General features: G+C 39.2%; 1 protein-coding gene across 2 annotated transcripts; it reads right to left on the bottom strand.

Annotated features, from left to right (window-relative positions):
• Nucleotides 1–1430: 1430 nt before the first annotated feature.
• On the bottom strand, nucleotides 1431–21311 carry ZNF622 (zinc finger protein 622). 2 transcript variants are annotated; one of them, XM_037799277.1, is made up of 6 exons: nucleotides 20570–21311; nucleotides 19349–19612; nucleotides 18943–19105; nucleotides 11991–12103; nucleotides 2939–3082; nucleotides 1431–1704 (listed from the first exon to the last, which is right to left on the bottom strand). In XM_037799277.1, the coding sequence occupies exons 1-6, from the start codon at nucleotides 21180–21182 to the stop codon at nucleotides 1577–1579; spliced, it is 1425 nt and encodes a 474-aa protein (XP_037655205.1). In that variant the 5' UTR covers nucleotides 21183–21311; the 3' UTR covers nucleotides 1431–1576. The 2 variants fall into 2 exon arrangements, with proteins under 2 accessions (XP_037655205.1, XP_037655206.1); XM_037799278.1 differs by lacking the exons at nucleotides 1431–1704; nucleotides 2939–3082 and adding an exon at nucleotides 6561–9514.
• Nucleotides 21312–21351: the final 40 nt, after the last annotated feature.

Consider the following 21351-nt stretch of genomic DNA (forward strand, 5'->3'; position numbering starts at 1 on the left):
TTTTACAAACCCAAAATCAGAACAAAGAAGATACTTCCTAAAAGTTGGAAGCAGTAGCAAATAAAATGAAAGGAAGCAGTAGTATACAGGCCAGTAAACACAGAGTCCTCATTGCCTCCCAAAGGGTAATAAAGACTCAAAATAAAAACAGTTCAAAAAATGTACATAAATGACATATACCCTAACAAAGCATGGTAATGTGGAGACAACCAAGGTATCACCTGTAAGGACAGAGATGAGTAAAACATGGTAGACACACCCTATGGGATACCAGGCAGCAATGAGAAGCAATGAACTAGATATACATATAAGGTTGAGTGAAAAATGTTGAATGAGAAAAGAAAACTGAGCAAGAGCTGCAGCACAATTAAATCTACATTAAAAACATATTAGATGCAGACACTTCCCAGGGTATATTTAAAGACGTGTCAAACACAACAGAGAGGGTACCTTTCTGAGGAGAATATTAGAACAAGATTACGAGCAAAATTAAAACTAGAGGAGCCCTCCACTGTTGGGTAACAGTAAATCCACACACTGAGTGAATATAATTAATTCAACTCTATCTCCAAAATTTTAGAAAAAAGACATATCCCTAGCAAAAGACGGCCGGTTAATACACAGGGAGGGCACTTAACGTTCTCCTGGTGTCCTTGAACTCAGCACTCAAAAAGAGTCCTGCACTGGCTGGAACATGGGCCTTACTAAGTGAGGCACGTTCACTCCTTAAGGAAAATCGGGAAGCTCCTACTTTGTGCCAGGGACTGAGTATGCGATGGGTCCTTTGGCAGACTTATTTAACTCCCACACCACCACCATTTTAGTGATTTAAAAAACTGAGTCACTTACCCAAAGTCACAAAGGTAGCTCAATGGATTTGAACCTCATGGCTAGCTTCATTTCTAAGCCACCTAATCCAAGAATCTCTTCAGAGTGTTAACCTTGAGGAAATTTTTCTGCTAAAATGAGATCTAAACATTTCACAATCATTTTCTTCCTAAACTAACTGCTCAAGTGAAGGCAGCACTGGAAACTGAGTCTAAGCACACACTGTCATTATTCACATGCTCACCTTTAGAAATAATGCATCTTAACCGCAAATCATTGACAGTTTTCGATACCTGCCTGGATTCAATGAAGTGCCCAGAGCCACCTGCCACCTCATGAGCTATGATACATTCAAAGGAGTGATGTTCAAATCTTCTACTACACAAAAGCCTCAAAGCCAGTGCTATGATGCGCTAAGTTAGAAAGTTAAACTCAGTTTGGAGTGGACAAGTCACTCTGGATATTTCCTGTGTTACTCTGACAGCCATAAACCATTTAAAAGCAGAGGCAATGAGACAACTGCCAATAGTAAGTAATGCAGTAGATACGCCACTCACTTTGTAAAAATGGAAACTTTAAAAACTGCCAAAAAGACTTTTGAAAACCAGGATTAATCAACTTTTATTATTAGGTCAGAACAGATATAGCACAGGGAAAAGTAGCAGCAAAATATAATCCAGGTTCCACTGATCCTCAGGCAAGGTGGAAACTTATGAAGGAGATGGATTAGTAAATCTCCAGCATTCACTCAGAATCTCACTTGGACCCTAAAATGCATCTGCTTGGTGGCATTGTTTTTCATTCCTGTCTTCAGCATCCATTTTGACTTCATCCTTTGGACATACTGCATGTCCCGCTCCCGCATAAGCGCTGCTCCTGTGGTCAGAAGCAGATGAGAAATAAGGTGAAGGATCTATTATTTGTGATCAGTGAAAGCTTAATCTTTAAAGATAATCCAAAAGTCAATTTGATGTAAGTACATTCTTCTATTTAAAGCGGGAGGTGCTAACTAGCGTTCTCCAAACAACAGATCTTGGGATCTATGAACGCCACAGGACTGCATGGCAGAACTTCTGTGTTTATTCATTTTTCTGGGACAAGCATCTTTAGTTTTCATCATCTTGAAGGGGTCTATGAATCCCAAAAGGTGAAACCCCATTGATTCAAGGGGACAGAGAAAAGGCAGAGAGCACAAATCAAGTCAGGCAATAATTCCCGACAAAAGTACAATGAAATCACTCTCTGCCGGACTCAAGTGGCCCTGGAGCTCACAAGTACTCACAGTGTAGGAAAATACACAGACACATAAACACAGCGGCACTTACAAGTGGGTTTTAGTCTGAGCTCTCCAGGCCCTCAGCAGGTTGTTTTACTCTTACCCTCTCCACGGCCCTCTCTAGGTGGATGGAAGCTCTCCCTGAAGATCTAAGGATAATGAGCTTCATGCAGCAGACACATCAGCAGAATGGATTTTAATCCTTTCATAACAATGAGGTTTCAAAGTTTAAAAATTCAGTGACTTGCTTTAGTCTTCTGACTCTGACTAAGTTTTCTCTGGGAAAATTACAAAAAGAGGAACTGATAGCCAGCCTTGCCTCTGTGTCAGGCAGCATTTGATATTCAACCCTCACAACTCTTATCGTAGGCCCTATTATCATCATCTCCATTTTGTAAATGAGGAAACGGAGGCTTAAAGAGATGAATTAAATTATTCATGACCATTGTACAAGTACCTATAAGTACATCAAATGAGTTATGTTTGACTCCACAGCTCATAGTATTAGCCAGTAGTATACTATTTCATTCCTCTGTGCATCATCAACCTTTGATGATTACTAAATAAGTTATTTTTGTAATTATTGTCTTCTGAAAAAGTGAATGGTGTAATGTATTTTTACAAAGTAACTGTGTCAGGAATATGACGTTTTTAAGTCATGGAGAACTGGGCTTATTGTAGACAGATGTATCAAGTGGTAACGGACGTCCCTGGAGCCAAGAAGTTTCCCCCTAGAAAGGATCCATAAGGACAATGGAAGTAGAAATGACTTCATCAAAACCCCTTTTTGAAATACAGGTTCCTGGGCTGTCCAGGCTGTGAACCCCACTGCACCTGTGCTGCCGGTCCACCCGAGGGCTCTGTACTGCTGCAGGACCTTGCCCACGGCCTTCCGGTTTTTAGCAACCGTCACAGCTCTTGACAAACCAAACCGCTGTTTGTAGTATCTCATCAAGGAACGATGACCCACTCTGGCACCTGTTTTCCAAAACAGCAATATTTAAACACTGAATTGGACAGTTTTTCAAGGCAGAGCTATCAAGCAATGACATTCCAAACCAGACTTTTAAGGTTATCTAGCTGAAAAATGGATGTGCTGAAGAAAGGTGAAGCAGCATATAACAGGAAAGAGAAAAAAGAAAATCAAGAATAAATAGTTTTTAAAAACAAAGAGAACAGCAAGTCACTGTTAAGTGAAAACCTCAGCATCTTGTACTTTTTTATGCCTCCCCAGAAACTCACACTGCAACAACTGCATTCAATACAATACCAAGGTTAGGGCCCTAGGACATAGGGGATTTTAGCCTTTTTTTATAGGAAGGAGTTTAAGCACAGAGAATGGTCCTGATGTTTAGATCTACAAGCCAAGTCAGGGTCTAGAACAGAAATCAATCTATCTTTTCCTTTCCTTAAATTCTCTATTGCAGTGGTTCTCAACTGGGGGTGATTTTACACCCTCACCCCCACTGCCAAGGGTACATTTGGCAATGACTGGAACAGATTTGGTTATTAAAAGTAGAGGGGTGCTACTGTCATCTAGTGGGTAGAGGCCAGGGATGCTGCTAAACATTCTACAGTGCATAAGACAGACCCTACAACAAAGAATTATATGATCCAAAATGTCAACAGTGCTGAAATTAGAAACCTTAAGATAATGAAGCTGAATTCTTCCTATAGCTTTTGCTTATAGAAGGATCGGATAAAACCATGTGAGCTAATTTGGCTTTCAGCAATGAATTTCTAATTTTAATTTCCAACTTATTTTGACGTCATTACAACATATGACTGTATATATCAGTCTCATAGGCCCATTACCAATTTTTAACATAGTGGGGAAAAAAAGACAGACCCTATAAGTTTCAAATAAGAGAACTGAGAGACAGGCACTGATTCTACCAAAAGCTTTGGAGCTTCTGTAGCTGGGCTAATGAAAACCTGAAGTAAAGGTACTCACTAGAGTTAACAATTTGAGGTTCCTATTTAAGGATGAAGCACATCTGCTATATTAATTGAGGGTCTGGCAATTTACAGCCAGCATACCAAATCCAGCCAGCCGCCTGTTTTTGTAAGTAAAGCTTTATTGGACACAGCCACACACAACTCTGTTGGTATGATCTCTGACCGCTTTCATGCTACAATGGTGGGGCTGAGTAGTTGCCACAGAGACCGAATGGCCTGCAGAGCCTAAACTGTTGACTATTTGGTCTTTATAGGAGAAAATGTGCTGACCTCTGTATCTTAGCTTCACAGCAGATAAAACTGAGGGTGGCAGGCTGCAGTGATGACTACCTCCAGGCTACATCAGAACCAGGGCTCTCAAAATGGTCCCTGGGCCAGTGACATCAGCATCCCCTGAGAGCTTACTACATACAAAATATGCTTTCAGAATATTAGGACATCAATACCCACCCAGACAAAAACATGTAGCTATTTACCAATAGCATATATACAAGGCATGACACAGCAACTTTCACTGGAAAAAAACCAAAGGAAATAAAGCTAGGTTGAACCATGTGTATAGCTTCTAGTTAAATTTTACATTTACATATATAAGACCATCTCTTTCAAAATCTTTGTGCAAAAACATCACAAATAAAATATTTTAGGTGGCTGTATTTGCTTTAAGGACCTAGACCTTTAACTTGCATGAAAGAATGCTGTCAGGTTATTTTGTTTGAAGCGCCTCTCCCTGGCAAGCCACCTGGAAAATAACTTGCTTGCTACACAGATACAGAAAAGTAGTTACTTTCAGTCAATTGTTTAGTGATCATACTCAAAATACGACAAAAAAGAACTTTTTGATTCAAAGCAGTGTAAGGATAAAAACATGTTTCCCTGAAACCTGACTGTTCTGGCAGCATCAGAGTGAAAGCTCCTTGACCACAAGATGTGAGATGTAGCTGATGGATAAAGAAGCCAAAATGAAGGCTATGTAGCAGGAAACCCCAGCATTTTACTACTTACTGATTTTCTATGTTTGCAATGAATTTTTTCCATTTGCAGTGGCCATTACCTCAATCATTAAATGATAACGCTGGCCATTATTATATAATAAATCAATGTATTTACATCCTTTAGTAGTATCTGGAAAGATATTTTATTAAAATTGGCTTTTGTAAACATCCTTGAAAAGGTTTTCATTACTCAATGCCAAGGTTTCTGACAGCCAACAGAAGAAAACAGTCAACATGAAGTCTTTGGAGAATCTATTCAGGCTTGTGTCAGTGATGCAGACACCTGACATTAAGCACCAGTAAAATGGGTTAAGAAAGAACAGCTCAACGTGAAGGTTCTCATCAAGGGAATTTATTTTTAGGACACAGATCGACTGCCCATTAAATAACAGATTGTTAAGTTATGGGGAAGCACACAACCTGTCCATTTACTTTTCAACCACAGCAATACTTGATGACAAAACTGTCTACCCCTACTTAAACAGCTTTACAATTGATGATATTAGATAGAGGAAAATACCTCAAACTGCAATTTTCCTAAGAACGTGATTATGTATGCCTCGTGCACCCACTGACAGTTTCATCTGGCTAGTCGTCAGCTAGCTGAAGTGTCTTTCATGCCAACTTACTCCGTAACAACGGAAGAGCAATGAAGTAACCAAGCCCACAACAATCTTCAAAATAAATGCTCACAGCGCCCTCTACCGGATGCCCTCTGTCACTGGCTTTGGGTTCATCTGCTTAAGTTCACTAAACTCCAATCTGACCTAATCAGATTTAAGGTATCACAGCTACTGGTTCTGAAACCAGTTTAAATCAGAAACCAGTTCAAATCAGACTCTACAGGAGATAACATACACTCCACATGAACAGCCTGTGAGTGCCACTAAAAATGTATCAGAAGCCTTTCCAAAGCAGCTTCATGCTAACCCAAGTCACACAACTGAGAAGAATCTGAAGAGAAACAGATAGGTTTCTGAAGAGTAAACTTTTTCAAAAAGATAAACTGGTGATTAAATATGTTGGTGTAATATCACTACATGTTTCTATGGTGTTTGTTCAGAGATCTCCCATTCTCTTGGCTTGTTACAAAACCCCCCAAACCAGTAATGAGGCCTGAGCAAATGAATGGACTATAAACTATCATATTTCACTGTAAACATGACTAAGGATGACTAGTTTTTTTAAAAATCTGAGTTAGTAAAAGTATGTGTGACATTAAAAGCACTATCAGTCTAGCTGGAAGAAATCTGAGATTGGTAGTTTTTTATTCACTAAGATTATATTTTCTTGCTATTTAAAGAAATTCTATTCTTGGATCTTAGCACTCAGTCATGTGTGATAATGTGGAAGGCAGCAAATGGTCTGTATTCAGTGGATACTTTTAACTAGTTGCTCTTAATCTTCTCCAGATCACAGATGTTCATAAGAAACAAATGATAGCCTTTTCTCAGAAAAATGCACAGTTAAAAAAAAAAAAAAAGAAAGAAAGAAAAGCATTGCTTAGTTAAGAGCCCCTGGGTTAAGATAATCTGACTTGGTTAAGGCTTTCACTCAATCTGTCTGTCTAAAAGTACAATATTTCACAGTATCCTACTACCAAACTGACAACCTCACTACTTCTAAATCTACATCAAAGAACTGTCCTGAGGTTTTTATCCAAAAATTTTAACATGACTCAGTAAATGGACCTGCAACTATGAACAAGGAAACCCAGGCTTTAAAAAAATCAAAGAAAACGGGCCTTCAAGCTAACTTCATGCCACTTTCTTCTTTGACTATACATGTAGAGTAAAGCAATCTCCTCCACTGCAAGCAAATACAATGCTAACCCTCCAAGGCCACTTCTTAGCCTGGAATGGCTCCCCTTCCTCTTCTTTTCCTTTACTACAGCAGGCTCAAGGGAATCAACTTTCCTTTCCTTTTTAAAAGTTGCCTCCATCCTCGCAGTCACTTGTTCTACAAATATTTATTTGGCTCTTGTGTGTCAGACCCTGCACTGAGATGAATGAATTGAAAGAAGCAGTTTTTGTTCTCAAATGTAATGGGAGATGACAATTATGAAGAATTGAGATGAATGGCTGTTATGAGAGACATGAACAGGGGCAGAGACTTGTTATGCAGCAAATGCACAGGAAATGAGTTCAAGAAGGCTTCCCAGAGGTGCAAATCCTGATCCAGGTAAGCGTAGTCTTAAAGGAGGAGAAGCAGAAAGACAGAGGTACAGCACATGCAAAGACCCATGGGAGATCTGCAAGTGGGTGGGTAAAGGAAAAGCCCAGGACACATGAGGGACCAGAAGCTGGAAGGGCCAGATGATGAATGGCTTTGGGTGCTACACTGGAGAAACTAAAAGTTATCCTGAAGGCATTAGCTCCTGTTGGAGGAATTCCAAAGAAAATAGCCCGGAAATAGACTGGTAAAGAAAATGGACTGCTGTTTGTTTTAGAAAGAATATTCTGGTAGTCATGTGGAGACAAGACTGGAACCGGCCAGACAGGAAACTATAATGACGGCATGGACAAACGGATAAAGAGAAAAAAAGAAAAAATGCTCAAAAGACATCCAGGAGGTGAACTTTATAATCATCTGGATGTGGGAGAGTAACCTAAGACAGCCACACTTTTGGTTTTGGCTAACCTTAGAAAGCTCAATCACCCTGGGAAGATGTGTTTTCTAGAGAGTAGAGGATTCATTTATATTTCAAAAATTTAAAGTCTAGATGAAAATTTCTCTCAAACACATTTCTTAAATAGGATATGCTTGCTGTTATGAACATTTTATAATATAATATGCTAAAGTAGATGCAAAATGAAGACAACATCTAGTGAGCTTACTACATGTCAGAAGCTGCTTTACAGGGATTAACTTATCCAACTGTCCTAATAGCCTCTGCATAAATTCTCTTGTTATTCTATATTACACTTAAGGAAGGAGAAGCTAATGGGACAAGGGGTTAAACAAATCCTTAATCCAGCAGTGGTCCTGAAAAATAAGTCATTAAACATAGTTTAGAAGTTATGCTTGGTATTTTCACAAGAGGAAGACCAGAATCAATAGAAGTCTGTGGTATATTTAGGCCTGTTTTGCTACTGAGTACTGAACAGGCCACAAAAGTCATTATTCTCTTTCCTGTATAATTATACTATTCACTGTAGGAAGAAGTGTATATTTAAGACAGATTCGGCCTGTGTTTTCCTTCTAATATCCTACTATAATACAGCTGCCCTTAGCCTGAAGGGGTTATCATTCTGAGTGAAAGATGGCTGTCTAAATGAGGCAGTGATGTTCCATGTGGAAAGCAGTACTACAGGGCTGCTGCTTCATCACAGACCTCTTGGGCAGAGTGTGCTGCTCCTGCCCCCAACTTATCTGCACATCTCCAGAGGTAATGTAGTGAAGTGGGAAAAAAGGCTTTGCTGCTAGGTCTGTCATCTTGGGTAAGTTACTCAACATAAGCTTTGGATGCCTCATGTATCAAATAAGGATAAAATAATCTACCTCACAGGCTTGTTGCAAAGATAAAATAATATATTTGCCTGGTATGCTAACTGTTCAGTAATTACCAAGTATTTTTAGAATCGTTATTGTCACCTCTACCACTCTATTCTCTTTCACGGTCACATTTCCCTTTCTGACAGGTGTCTTCCCTTTCCCATTCCCTTCCTGATGTATCTTCTGTAGCTTCTCCCATTCTTGTCAGTTAATTGCAACATTTCTTTCTTCCCACACAACAAACAGGGGGCACATCTCCAATTCATGGATTTCTTCTTTTCATACCTGGAATAAATTTCCACCATTATGAGACCTGCTCCCAAACGAAGAAGGCAGAATTCAAACTTCAAACCTCCTCTACCACTAAAATGCAAACAGATAACCCAGGTGCTGCCAATCAAACACAGCCAAACCAAACTATCATTTGGAAGTGGGAACAACATGAAGAAACAGACTCTGCAGGAAGCATCCATCTTGGCTGGCAAGGGTGGCTCCAAAAGTTTTCCCAGGCAGCTGTGGCTGCAGGTCAAGTTCAGGATTCCCTGCCGCAGCAGACTCAGGCCCTGGCATTCAGGGTGTGCCGAAGTCAACAGCAATTATTTCCTTGCAGGTAAGTTCTGAGGTCTGGTTTTGGGCATTAATCCTAAAATCTCAGCCTTGAACTCGTTTCCCCAGCCCTTGAAAAGATTATGTGGGGTACTTAATAACTTGGAATAAAACTCCTTTTCTGTTTAAACTAGAAGAATAAATTCTGTTATTTGCAAATAAGCCATCTTACCAATACATAAATCAACCAACTTTTGTCTCTTTTCAATTGTGTTCACTTTTTGTGTGCTAAAAAATGGTGTTTATCTACCACTGATGTATTTTTTTGTTGTTGGATACATCTGGGTCCAGCACCTTTGTAGAAACCTAAGGATTCTGGCAGACCAGCCTCCAGATAATCAGGATCACCTGTAAACTTTGAAAAAAATAACTTTTCAGATAGCCTGAAAACTCTGGGGGAAAAAAACGCAATGTAAGATTGCAACTTTTTTTTTTTTCAGGGAAATTTGTTTTTATTGAAACAAATATTTAAGAAAGATATTGTTTGGCACATGCTCAAAAAGTTAACATAGAATTACCATATGACATGGCAATCCCACTGTTAGGTACATACCTCAAAGAACTGAAAGCAGGGACTCAAACATATACTTGTATACCAATGTTCATAGAGCATTATTCACAACAGCAAAAAAGGTGGAAACCACCCAAGTATCCATCAAAGGATGAGTGGATAAACAAAACGTGGTATATACATACAATAGAACATTGTTCAGCTGTAAAAAGGAATGAAGTTCTGATACATGCTATAACATGGATAAACTTTGAAAACATCGTGTTGAGTGAAATATGGCAGACACAAAAGAACAAATATTGTACGATTCCATTTACATGAACTATCTAGAATAAAGACAGAAAGTAGATTAGTGGTTACCAGGGGCTGGGGATGGGGGAATGAGGAGTTATTGCTTAATGAGTAAAGAGTTTCTGTTTTAGGTGATTAAAAAGTCTTAGTAATAGAAGGTGATGATGGCAGCACAACATTGTAAAAGCAATTAATGCCACTGAATCATATGCTTAAAAATGGTTAAAATGGCAAATTTTACTTTATATATGTTACCACAATAAATTTTTTTAAATTAGAAAAAGAAAGATATCTACAACTTGGACAGTCATAAAGCAGCACTGCTTTTCTTTTTTTACATGTGGTATAAGCTTCCATACATGCTATCAATAGGAAAACTAAGAAATTAGTGTAAAAAGAGTTAGAAAGAAAACTAAAAGGTTTACTTCCTTACAAGAAAAATGGATTATCCTGCCTTCCAAAATGAAGATTTAAAACCTCATCCTTATTGCATTTTTAAATTCTATGACTAAATGGTTAAATTATCAGACATCCAAGCAATAAAAATTATGCGTCTCTTAAAATTAAATGAAATGGAACTACATATACCGAATTGAAAAGCTACATATAAAACACTGAGTGAAAAAGGCAAATATGAAAGGCTACATATGAAACACTGAGTGAAAAAAGGCAGAATAATCCTTAAAATGAGATCTCATTTCAATTTTAAGATCAATACTATACATTTGCATGTATGCATATTCACCTGAAAAAAGAGCCCCAAATTCTTAATAGTGATAAGCTTTGCATATGGGAGAAGTAAAAGGCTTTCGCTTTTTATTTTATAATCATCCAAAAAAAAGCATGTTAGAAGTGCCAGGTGAATTTTACTTTTTCTGTTTTTTTCTGTATTTTCCAAGTATTAGAGGAATAAAAATGTAATTTTCTTTACCAAAAAATTAAAATGTGAATCATATGAATGAAAAAAGGAATACTATATTCATCATCCACAAAACATCAGATTATATTTTGATTTTGCTTTCTTATGAATAATCAAATTTCTATATGATATCAATTCCAAATTCACTGTTGCCAGGACATATTATGGATGATACATCAGATCTTTACAAAGACTTTTAAAATTTTAATTTCTACTAAAATGAGTTAAGAATAACAGTATCTTTCAGTTTTTGTGAAGATTAAAAGATAATATATATGAATAACCCATATATAAATGGTTATTATAACATCCTTCCCAAGTGCAAGAAGTCTAAGGGAAGAAAAAACAGTACGTTGTATATTTTTATTTCTGATGCTTTGACAAATGTAAGTTACATTTTCAATCAACCAAAGGTAAGTATTTCACTTATGCAGCCCAATATGAGTCAAAACTTGATCTTTCCTGACAAGTACTTTAGGAACTAAAGTTCCTTTAGGTACTTTATACAAACGATGATGTACAGCTTAGTTAAAGATGAAAGGAAAAAAATGATCCAATTAAGGATAAAGATGTTTCATTCATAAGTGTATTCCTTTTAGTTAGACTGAATGCTGACATTAAAACTGCTAGAATGCACTAATTCATTTGAATAGGTAAATTAATTGAAAATCAAAAAAATAACAGATACTTACAGCATAAGAAGAAAAAAATAAAGGAAGCAAAAGGAATTAATTGAAAGAAGAAGAGTAAGGTCAAGATTAACGAGCAAAATCAAGATGGGACCAAAAAAAAAAAAAAAAAAACCGGAAAAAGAACAGGGAAAGAGAGATGGAAGGAGAAATGTAGAAAGGATGGAAGGAAGGAAATGCTGATCAAAACTTTCTGAATCATACTGAAGTGAGAGTAAAAATACTAACCCAATTTAAACAAAATAGGCAACAAAGAGTTAAGTAGCAACCTTCAAAGTTTACTTACCATGTAAATGAGAACATAAACATACATTTTTAAGTTTCATGTTCTATTTCCCTCAGTATGGAAGGTAACTGATGGAAGATATGCCTCTCTAGCAATCTCATTTGGCATTAAACTATTTTTGACAAATGCACTTACCAGAAGGCAAAATCAGCTCCATGGTTTCATCATCATATTCCAAGTTCTTTTCTGAGGGAAACGGCTCAGCCTCTTCAGTGTCCTCCCCTTCCTTGTGATCTGGGTAGCTACTCCTGTAACAATGAAATGGCATTAATAAATACACTAATACTTCAATTTTAATTAAAAGACATTAATTGTATTTGCAAATGTGGCAAAACTGCTAGCTACTTAAAGGGGTGGAGGGGGGAGATGCAGGGATAGCCAGGTGAAAAGTTTTGGGGGAAAACAACTTGTTAGCATTTTTTCTGTACTAAAAGTAAGCAGATGACCTATATCTGAATTCTTTTACCTATTTGCTTCTCCCTAGGAAGGCAGCCAAACTTAGAGAGTATGAGGAGATGCAGCTCCAGTCAACGGAACCATTATAAAAACAAGTTCTAGAACAGTGCTATCCAATTCTGTGATCACAGAAATGTTCTATATCTGTGCTAGCCAAGCAGCTGCTAGCCAAGTGCTAGTACTTTTAAGTATGGGTAGTGTGGCGGAAGAACTAAATTTCTAAATTTTAAATTTAATTTTAATTAATTTAAATAGCCACATGAATACACCCAGTGATTACCATATAGAACGGTGCAGTACTAGAAGAATTGCTATGTTCCTAAAATATTCACAAATTCATATTCACACATGTATGTGGAAACTACCTGGAAAAACACACATTAGAACATTAATAAGACACAACCCAGCTTCTTAAGATGGCGGCATAGAGAGGAGTGGAAGCTAAGCAGTCCCCCTGGAACAACTAAAAAAAAAACCAGAAACAACTAGTAAATAATCTGGAATAACTGCAGGGGGACAAACGTGACCGTCCACTCATCATTCACTAACCTGAATTGGGAGGAATGCCCGAGATCACAGCATAAAATCTGTAAGTAAGAACTGCAGATCCAAATCGAGAGACCCCTTCCCCACAGCCTGAGCTACAAAGCCTCATGGTGCCAGAGAGAAGCTTTCTCCCAGTAAGTGAATATAGCTCAGCTGAACTCCAACTGGGGTTTTAATTAGTGAGTGTGAACTACTCACTACAAGGTACGAATCCCCAATAAGTAGACAGAGGCTTTGGGTGATGACTGACCTTGGAGAGCGGGAGGGTCGCCTCGGACTAGCTCTGTTCCTTTTTTGACTCAGTGGAGAAAGCCTCGGCCATTTTCAGTTCCCAGTTCTGTGACCCAAACAGGGGTGTGGCACAGGCAGAGAGACCACTGAAATGCTAATGACCTCCCCCTAAGGCGTCTATCTTCTCTAAGAGGAAAGCGGTGGGGCCCAGCTCTACTACTTGCCTTTCATTCAGAACTTACACCAGTCAAGAATTATATACTAATCTCTGCATCAGGCAGAGAGCGACCCTGCACAGCCCGGTGGCCCAGGGCTTCCCTTGAGGGACAACGCGCACTAGTGATGTAGCACAGCCTTCCCTCAGCAGAGGTCCTGGAAGATCACAGCTGAGAAGGGGGGCCCGCTCGGAAAACCAAGGGACGCTATGTCAATGCCGGTGGTTTGTGGGTCAGCAACAGAGAGGGTCTGGGGCAGAACTGAAATGAAGGCTTAGACGCTTGCAGGGCCTTGAATCTCCGGGAACACCTGGAAGGTCTGAATATTAAAGCAGCCCTGCCTCCCTGACCACCCAGACATACGTACCACGTTCAGGGCAGACAGCTCCAACAACAAACCCAGGCTGAGTTCACCAACTGAGCCCCACAAAAATCATTTCCCCACACACCACAGAGACAGAGTTGGGGAGAAATGACTTGAGGGATATAGGTGACTCACAGATGCCATATGCTGGTTAGTTGGAGAAAGTGTACGCCACCAACTTGTATTTCTGAAAAATTAGATTGGTATTTTTTTTTCACAACTTGAAAGAACCCTATCAAGCAAAGCAAATGCCAAGAGGCCAATAACAACAGAAAATCTTAATGCATATGATAAAACCAGATGATATGGAGAACCCAATCCCAAACACCCAAATCAAAATATCAGAAGAGACACAGTACTTGGCACAATTAATCAAACAATCACAATCGAGGAATGAAAACATGGCACAGGATATAAAAGACATGAAGACAACCATGGAACAGGATAAAAGGGACATAAAGAAGACCCTAGAAGAGCATAAAGAAGAAATCGCAAGATTAAATAAAAAAAAAAAATAGAAGATCTTATGGAAATAAAAGAAATTGTTGGCCAAATTAAAAAGACTCTGGCTACTCATAATACAAGATTAGAGGAAGCTGAACAACGACTCAGTGTCCTAGAGGTCCACAGAACAGAAAATGAAAGAACAAAAGAAAGAATGGAGAAAAAAAAATCAAAAACATCAAATAGGATCTCAGGGATGTGACAGATAAAATAAAACATCCAAATTTAAGATTCATTGGTGTCCCAGAAGGGGAAGAGAAGGGTAAAGGTCTAGAAAGAGTATTCAAAGAAATTGTTGGGGAAAACTTCCCCAACCTTCTACACAATATAAATACACAAAGCATAAATGCCCAGCAAACTCCAAACAGAATAAATCCAAATAAACCCACTCCAAGACATATTCTGATCAGACTCTCAAATACTGAAGAGGAAGAGCAAGTTCTGGAAGCAGCAAGAGAAAAGCAATTCACCACATACAAAGGAAACAACATAAGACTAAGTTGTGACTACTCAGTGGCCACCATGGAGGAGAGAAGGCAGGGGCATGACCTATTTAAAACTCTGAGAGAGAAAAATTTCCAACCAAGAATACTTTATCCAGCAAAACTCTCCTTCAAATTTGAGGGAGAGCTTAAATTTTTCACAGACAAACAAATCCTGAGAGTTTGCCAATAAAAGACCTGCCCTACTTCAGATACTAAAGGGAGCCCTACCAACAGACAAACAAAGAAAGGAGAAAGAGATACAGAGAATTTTAACAGACATATATAGAACCCTACATCCCAAATCACCAAGACACTCATTTTTCTCTAGTGATCACAGATCTTTCTCCAGAATGGACCATATGCTAGGACATAAAACAAGCCTCAATAAATTAAAAAAAAACAATTGAACATATTCAAAGCACAATCTCTGACCACAATGGAATACAAATAGAAGTCAATAATTTTTTAATTGTAACTCCACTATTTACTTCCTATATGATATAAAATACACAAATTTTAATGACAAATCAGTGGTTTTGAATTCAATGTAAAATATGTACTTTTTGACAAGAACTATATAAAGGTAGGGGAGTGGAGTATAGGTACATAGCTTATGTGTCCTATTGAAATTAAGTTGGTATCAAAGAAAAACAAGATTGTTATGGATTTAAGAGTTTAATTTTAAGCCCCACAGTAAACACAAAGAAATTACCATAGAATATGACCACAGAGATGAAAAGCAGAATATGGGTTAAGAGAAATGGGGGAAGGGGCAATGGGGAGTTAAGAAATGAGTGTAGGGTTGTTGTGTGAGGTGAAGGGAAATTTCTAGTAATGGATGGTGGGAAGGTGACAGCATTACAACATTCTAAATGTGATTAATCCCTCTAATGGAATGCTAGGGAGGGGGTGGAATGGGAAGATTTAGGCTGTATATATGCTTCCACAATTGGGGGGGGGGGAGACAGTCTAAATAGATGACAATTGAATGCCAAGGATGACCCTGGATGGGATCTGAGGATGGAGGACAGGAGGCTCAAAGGGACACAGCTGAGATATAAGGAAACGGAAATATAGAATGTAAGCTTTGTATCATTGTTGAATGTCTTGTACTTCTTAGCTGCACTTAATGGGATTGCATAAAAGAATGTTTCTGTTATGGGAATTGTATATGTGAATTATAGTGTTTATTAAAGGATGTGTGCAGCTAGCTCTCATATGTTCAGAAGACAGAGCAATAGATGATGGATGATAGCTAGGGAGAGAGGGAGGGAGGGAGGAAAAGAAATAGCGGTCTGATAACATGTTAAAGTTAGTGGATCGGGGTATCGGGGGGGTGTCAGGGAAGGCTGGAGTTCTGTGTATGGGGTTTGTATTGTTTTTTGCAACTGTTCCTATAACTTTGAATTTATTTCAAAATAAAAAGTAAAAAGAAAAAAAAAAGAAAAAAAAAAGATGCACTCCAAAAGAAAAATGGGCAAAAGACTCAATCGGACACTTCAGAAAAGATACCCATATGGCCAGTTTGTATAGAAAAAGGTTGTCAACTTCATTAGTCATCATCAGGGATACAAATTAAAACCACAATGGGATACCACTACACAGCCAACAAAGTGGCCAAAAAAAAAACAGTGTTAGAGAAGAGGCAGAACTCCCTTGCTACAAGTGGAATGTAGAGAACCACTCTGCGAAATGATTTGATATTACCTTCTAAAATTAAATATATGCATATCCTCTGGTCCAACAATTCCATCCCAGATATATACCCAATATATACGTGTAAAAATATTTAATAAAAGAGATTTACTGGATAGAATGATCTAGCAGTATTATTCATAATAGGCCCAAACTGGAAACCACCCAAATGTGCATTAACTATAGACTAGACATTGTGCTGCACTCAACAGACTACTCCAGAACACTGAGAATGAATGATGTACAACTACATATAATAACATGGATGAATCACACAAACATAAAACTGAGCAAAATAAGTTAGACTTAGAAGAACGTCCTCTTTGTAGTATTTGAGATACTTCATGTAAAGTGCTTAGAACAGTGTCTGGCAGGTACTAAGCACTTAATAAATGTTAGCTTTGTGTGTAAGGGTTTTCCATTTTCCGATTTTCCTTTATTGAGCATTATCAACTTTTGTTTTTTAAGGGAAAAAATCACTTAATATTCATTTTTACAAAGGCACATTCCCCTTTCGAGATACTAGTACATTAAATAAAACACAAGAGCATCATTTAGACTAAGGGAAATTTATTTCTTGAACCCATTGCATTAATTATATATTTTAATTCAAGCCAACAGTATAAGCAACACCCAGTAAACACCAATGAAAGGCCTTGTCCTTTTGAAGCGTAGATTCTAGTAGGAGAGAGAATAAACAAATGGTAGTAAGGGCTAAGAAGAAAAATAAAGCCAGTTAAAAAGAATTGGGTAGCTGTTGCTATTTTATGTAAGGCTACAATAAAAATGTGAAATTTATACCAAGCCCTGAAGGAAGTAAGGGGTCCAGGCATGTGAATATCTAAGGGGAAACTGTCATAGACAAAGACAATAGTAATGCAAATGTCCTGAGAAACATGCTTGATATAAGAGAAGAATGGCTGCGGATCTACGTTGACTGAGGCAGTAAGAAATAGAAAATGACCAAAACAGGCCTGAAGCCAGATCACGTAGGGCCTTGCATACCACACTATCAGGACTTTGGTTTTTACTTTGAGTAAGATGGGACGCCCTTAGGAGATTTTGAGGAGAGTTTGATCTGATTTCTGTTTTAAAGGGATTTCTCTAGCTACTCAATTTCGGGAATAGAATGTAGGAGGGGAGAATGAAAATAAGGAGACCATGCAGGCAGGCGACTACAACAATTCAGGTGGGAAATGATGATGACCTGGACTCAGGAAGTAGCAGTGGAGGTACTAAAAAGTGGTCAGGTTCTGAAGATAATCTGAAGGTAAATACAGCAGGATTTGGTAATGGATTTAATGCAAGCATGAAAGAAAACAGAAGAGTTTTAAGCCAAGGTTTTTGGCTTACGTAGCTAGAAGGAAAGAGTTGTCATTTACTTAGGGAGGAGGCTGAGAGTCATACCAGGAATTTGATTTTGGACATGTTAAGTTTGTGATACCTTCTGGACACTCAATTCGAAATGTTAAGTAGAACTGGATATATAATTCAGGGGCTGATGGGAAGGCTATACTTGTAAAATAAATTTGGGAATCATTAGCATATAGAAGGTAAGGAGCTATGAGATTGTGTAGGATCCTGAATAAAATCACAAGAGTGTGTGGACAGATGAGATTAGAGACTGAGTACTGCAGCATTCCAGGACAGTTGCTGGTTGCAGCCATTGGGATCAATCCCTGGTATTTGCTATAAGCACTCTGATTGCAATAAGATCGCCCAAAAGGCCATAAATACTGCTGTCTGAAATGAAATCTGAGAGGGATAAATATTCTCCCTTGTCTGGAGGAGGATGCTTGGCATCCCCAACAGTCATGCAATCTGACTTTCCTACCGCCACCACCCCTAACCCTCTAGTTATATCCAATGACTAAACCCCACCCCTCTCACCCCCAGTATGCAAAATGAGAGATCAGGGAGAGAATGCAAAAGGAAGACTTAAAAGCCTAAGAGTCTCTCTCTTTTTTGAACACCTGTATCATCTAGACCATGCTAAGTTCCAGGAATCCGGACAATAGATGGTCGCTCCCGAGTACCTAACATATATTTGTTACATAATGAGTGAATTATTCAAGATTCTAGTTAGGGATAAAACACCCATGGATAATCTCACCATCAAATGCTTGGGTCTACTTAGTTCAGCATCCATCTCAATTCCCGTAGGAGAGAGCTTGTGATTCAAGGATTCTTAGCGAAATCAAACAAGAAACCTAATTTCCAGACCTCTGTTTGGATATTATCTTCACAAGGTAACTGGCAAAACTGAACTTCTGACCCCTTAACAACAAAAATCAAAAGGTAGTATATGGGATCCCTGTATTTTATGCATGGTTGTTCTGTAGACCCATAACTTTCTGATAAAAAAAAAAAAAAAAAAAGGTTTTCAAGTCAGACAAACCTGAGTTTCAGCTCCAACTCTTCTCATTACCAGATGTGCTAAACCAGTTTCTCATCTACAAAATGGTGTGAAATAACCTTCATTTAAAGCTGTTGTAAGAGTTAAAATATATTGGACAGTGCCAAACACATAACAGCATATTACTTCAATGCAATTAGGTCAACTTTACTTCACATTACAACCATGGTCTTACCTAAAATCATAGAAGTCTGCAAATTCCAAAGCAGCATCACCATCTGTGAAGAGCTTACAGTGGCTTTTGTCATTCATGTGTGCCTGTACAGCTTCCGTAGAGTAGAAGGATTTCCCCTTCTCATTGCACCACAAACAAATCTTTCCAACACCAACTTTCTCCCCTGAAAAAATAATTTGAGGAAAAAAAAGAAAGAAGCTTTTTGTAGCCAAATCAAATCTAACCACTTATCTCCACAACTCAAAAATCATGCAAGTTTTTCATTTTCACAAAATAAGGAGATAATTATATTAAAGAATGAGACAAGATATACAAAACTAATAAAAACAGAAATACCTCATTCCCTTAAGACTTGGCCCCCCAAAATGTGGTATTTTCTCACTAAAAATAAAACTATTATACGTACCCAAATATTTAATCAGTCTCCTAAGATCAGAAAGATATTCTATATCAGGAATGAAAAAGCTGTGGACTTTTGTCATATGTGCCACGTTTTTCATCAGGGAGCTTGAATGATGGGAACAAAACAAGCAGTCTGTTACAGGGATGGCACCGAGGGGTGGGCTTTCCACAGTTCCTTCCTCCTCTGCATCCTGCTCGTCAGCATCTTCTTCCATCATTTCAGCATCCTCACATTCCAATTCTTCATCAGAATCAAGATCTTCCCAATCTTGAAGGCAGAATTTTGAAAAACAAATTAAGTTTAATAAAAGTATTAAGTGTGATCAAAGACACATAAAGATTCACAAAGATGAGGTGGTACAGTTCCTATATTTGGGGAGACAAGGTTCTAATTACATCCCATGGAGAACAAATCCTTTCAAATCTAAACTTCAGTCACTCATTTACCACAGACCAGCCTGGTTAAGAGATTCCTTAGTTAATCTTCCCTTCCCAGTAAACAGCAAACACCCTGAAGAGTCTTTCGCATTTTCTTGTCTCGTAGCACCTAGCCTAGTGCCCAACATACAGTTAAGTGGCCTCCTATCTGGCTGGATGATATATTTTTTTAACTTCTAGAATATGCGGGTATCTACTATCTCATAGGAATAGTGTGGCGTGTCGGTGTCTGTATATTTGTGTGTGTGATGATGTTAACACACAGTATTAGTTAACAAGATATGAGATAAGAGAAGCAGGAATAAATAGCTCATAAAGTCAAGGAGGCTGGGTTGCTGGCTCAAACCCCGTATTTCAGGTTAGCTAGCTAACTGGGAACCCTTCATTTGTTTTCATCAGTTAAGTGCAAAACTATCATAACTGGAAACAAACTGGAATAACAGATTGTACAACAGATGGTGTAGAGGTAGCATGTCCTTATATAGCTAGGCTAAAAGCCTCCTCATCCAAAACACAAAAAGCATCAATTCTTTCTACAAATATTTTTTCGCCACCCATTTTGCCCCCAGGTAATATTTCAGGACCTGAAAATACAACAGAGAACTGAACAAGGCAAAATTCTTTGTGGGAGATGCCGACCAGACAAAAACCTTCAAAAGCATCTAATCCACCTTCGCTCATTTTAACTAGAAAACTGAACCCGCCCCCACCCTCACCTCGAGGATGTATCTGGAAACGTAAGGAGAACCAATTTTCTTTCCCCCGCCCCCTCAGACACAACCATTACCGTCTCCGTCTAGGTCCTCTCCCTCCTCACTCTCTTGCCCCTGCTGCTTTGCCAACTTCTTCGCCTGCTGTTCAAACCACTGGAGTCGGGGCGGTTTCTCGGCCGGGTCTCGGTCGTGACTCGCATGTCCACCGTCAGCGGGCCGCCGGGACTCCTCCGCAGGCGCCGGGGGGACCTTCTTGGGAGACATGGACGGCTGGGCCTTGATGGCCTGCTGGATGGCCGCGTTCATGGCATCCTTGTCCACACTGTCCGCACCCAGCCCTTTCTCCAAGTTCTTTTCATTCATCATCTCCACTTTCCGATTCACAGCCTGCACGGCCTTCTTCTCCAGCTCCACATGCCGCCGGGACTTGAGATGGTTTTCGTAGGCGTTGTAAGAGGCGAACTTCTTACTGCAGACGGTGCAGTAGGTGGCCGTGCCCTTGGTCTCCTGCTCCGCCACGGCCCGCTGCGCCCGCACCCGCTCCTGGAAGCCCTCGGCGGTGACCGGGGCCATGTCGGCCACTTTCCGCCGCAGGTTGTAGCGGTGCCAGTCCGTCTTGTAGTGAGCCCGCTGCATCTCCGCATCGCGGAACGCCACCCGGCAGGTGATGCAAGTGTACGTCGCCATTTCCAGGCGCGAAATAAGAGGTGACCAGGCCAAGAACCGAGTGACTACCGACCTGGCTCCGCAAAGTTCTCGGCCTTCAACCAAACCCAACCGCCAAGCAGAAACAGCCGGAGTCTCACCACGAGAACTTCCGCTGGGCGCCGGAAGTTATTCCAACTGGACAGGAAGT

The sequence above is a fragment of the Choloepus didactylus genome, chromosome 11, assembly GCF_015220235.1.
Source record: "Choloepus didactylus isolate mChoDid1 chromosome 11, mChoDid1.pri, whole genome shotgun sequence".
Lineage (NCBI taxonomy): Eukaryota > Metazoa > Chordata > Mammalia > Pilosa > Megalonychidae > Choloepus > Choloepus didactylus.

Coding starts and splice junctions, on each gene's coding strand:
- ZNF622 (XM_037799277.1), bottom strand. CDS start 21,182: ATGGCGACGTACACTTGCATCACCTGCCGGGTGGCGTTCCGCGATGCG. Junction 12,104..18,942: donor GCAGACTTCTATGATTTTAG/GTAAGACCATGG, acceptor TCATTGTTACAG/GAGTAGCTACCCAGATCACA. Junction 1,705..2,938: donor CGGGTGGACCGGCAGCACAG/GTGCAGTGGGGT, acceptor TTCTGACCACAG/GAGCAGCGCTTATGCGGGAG.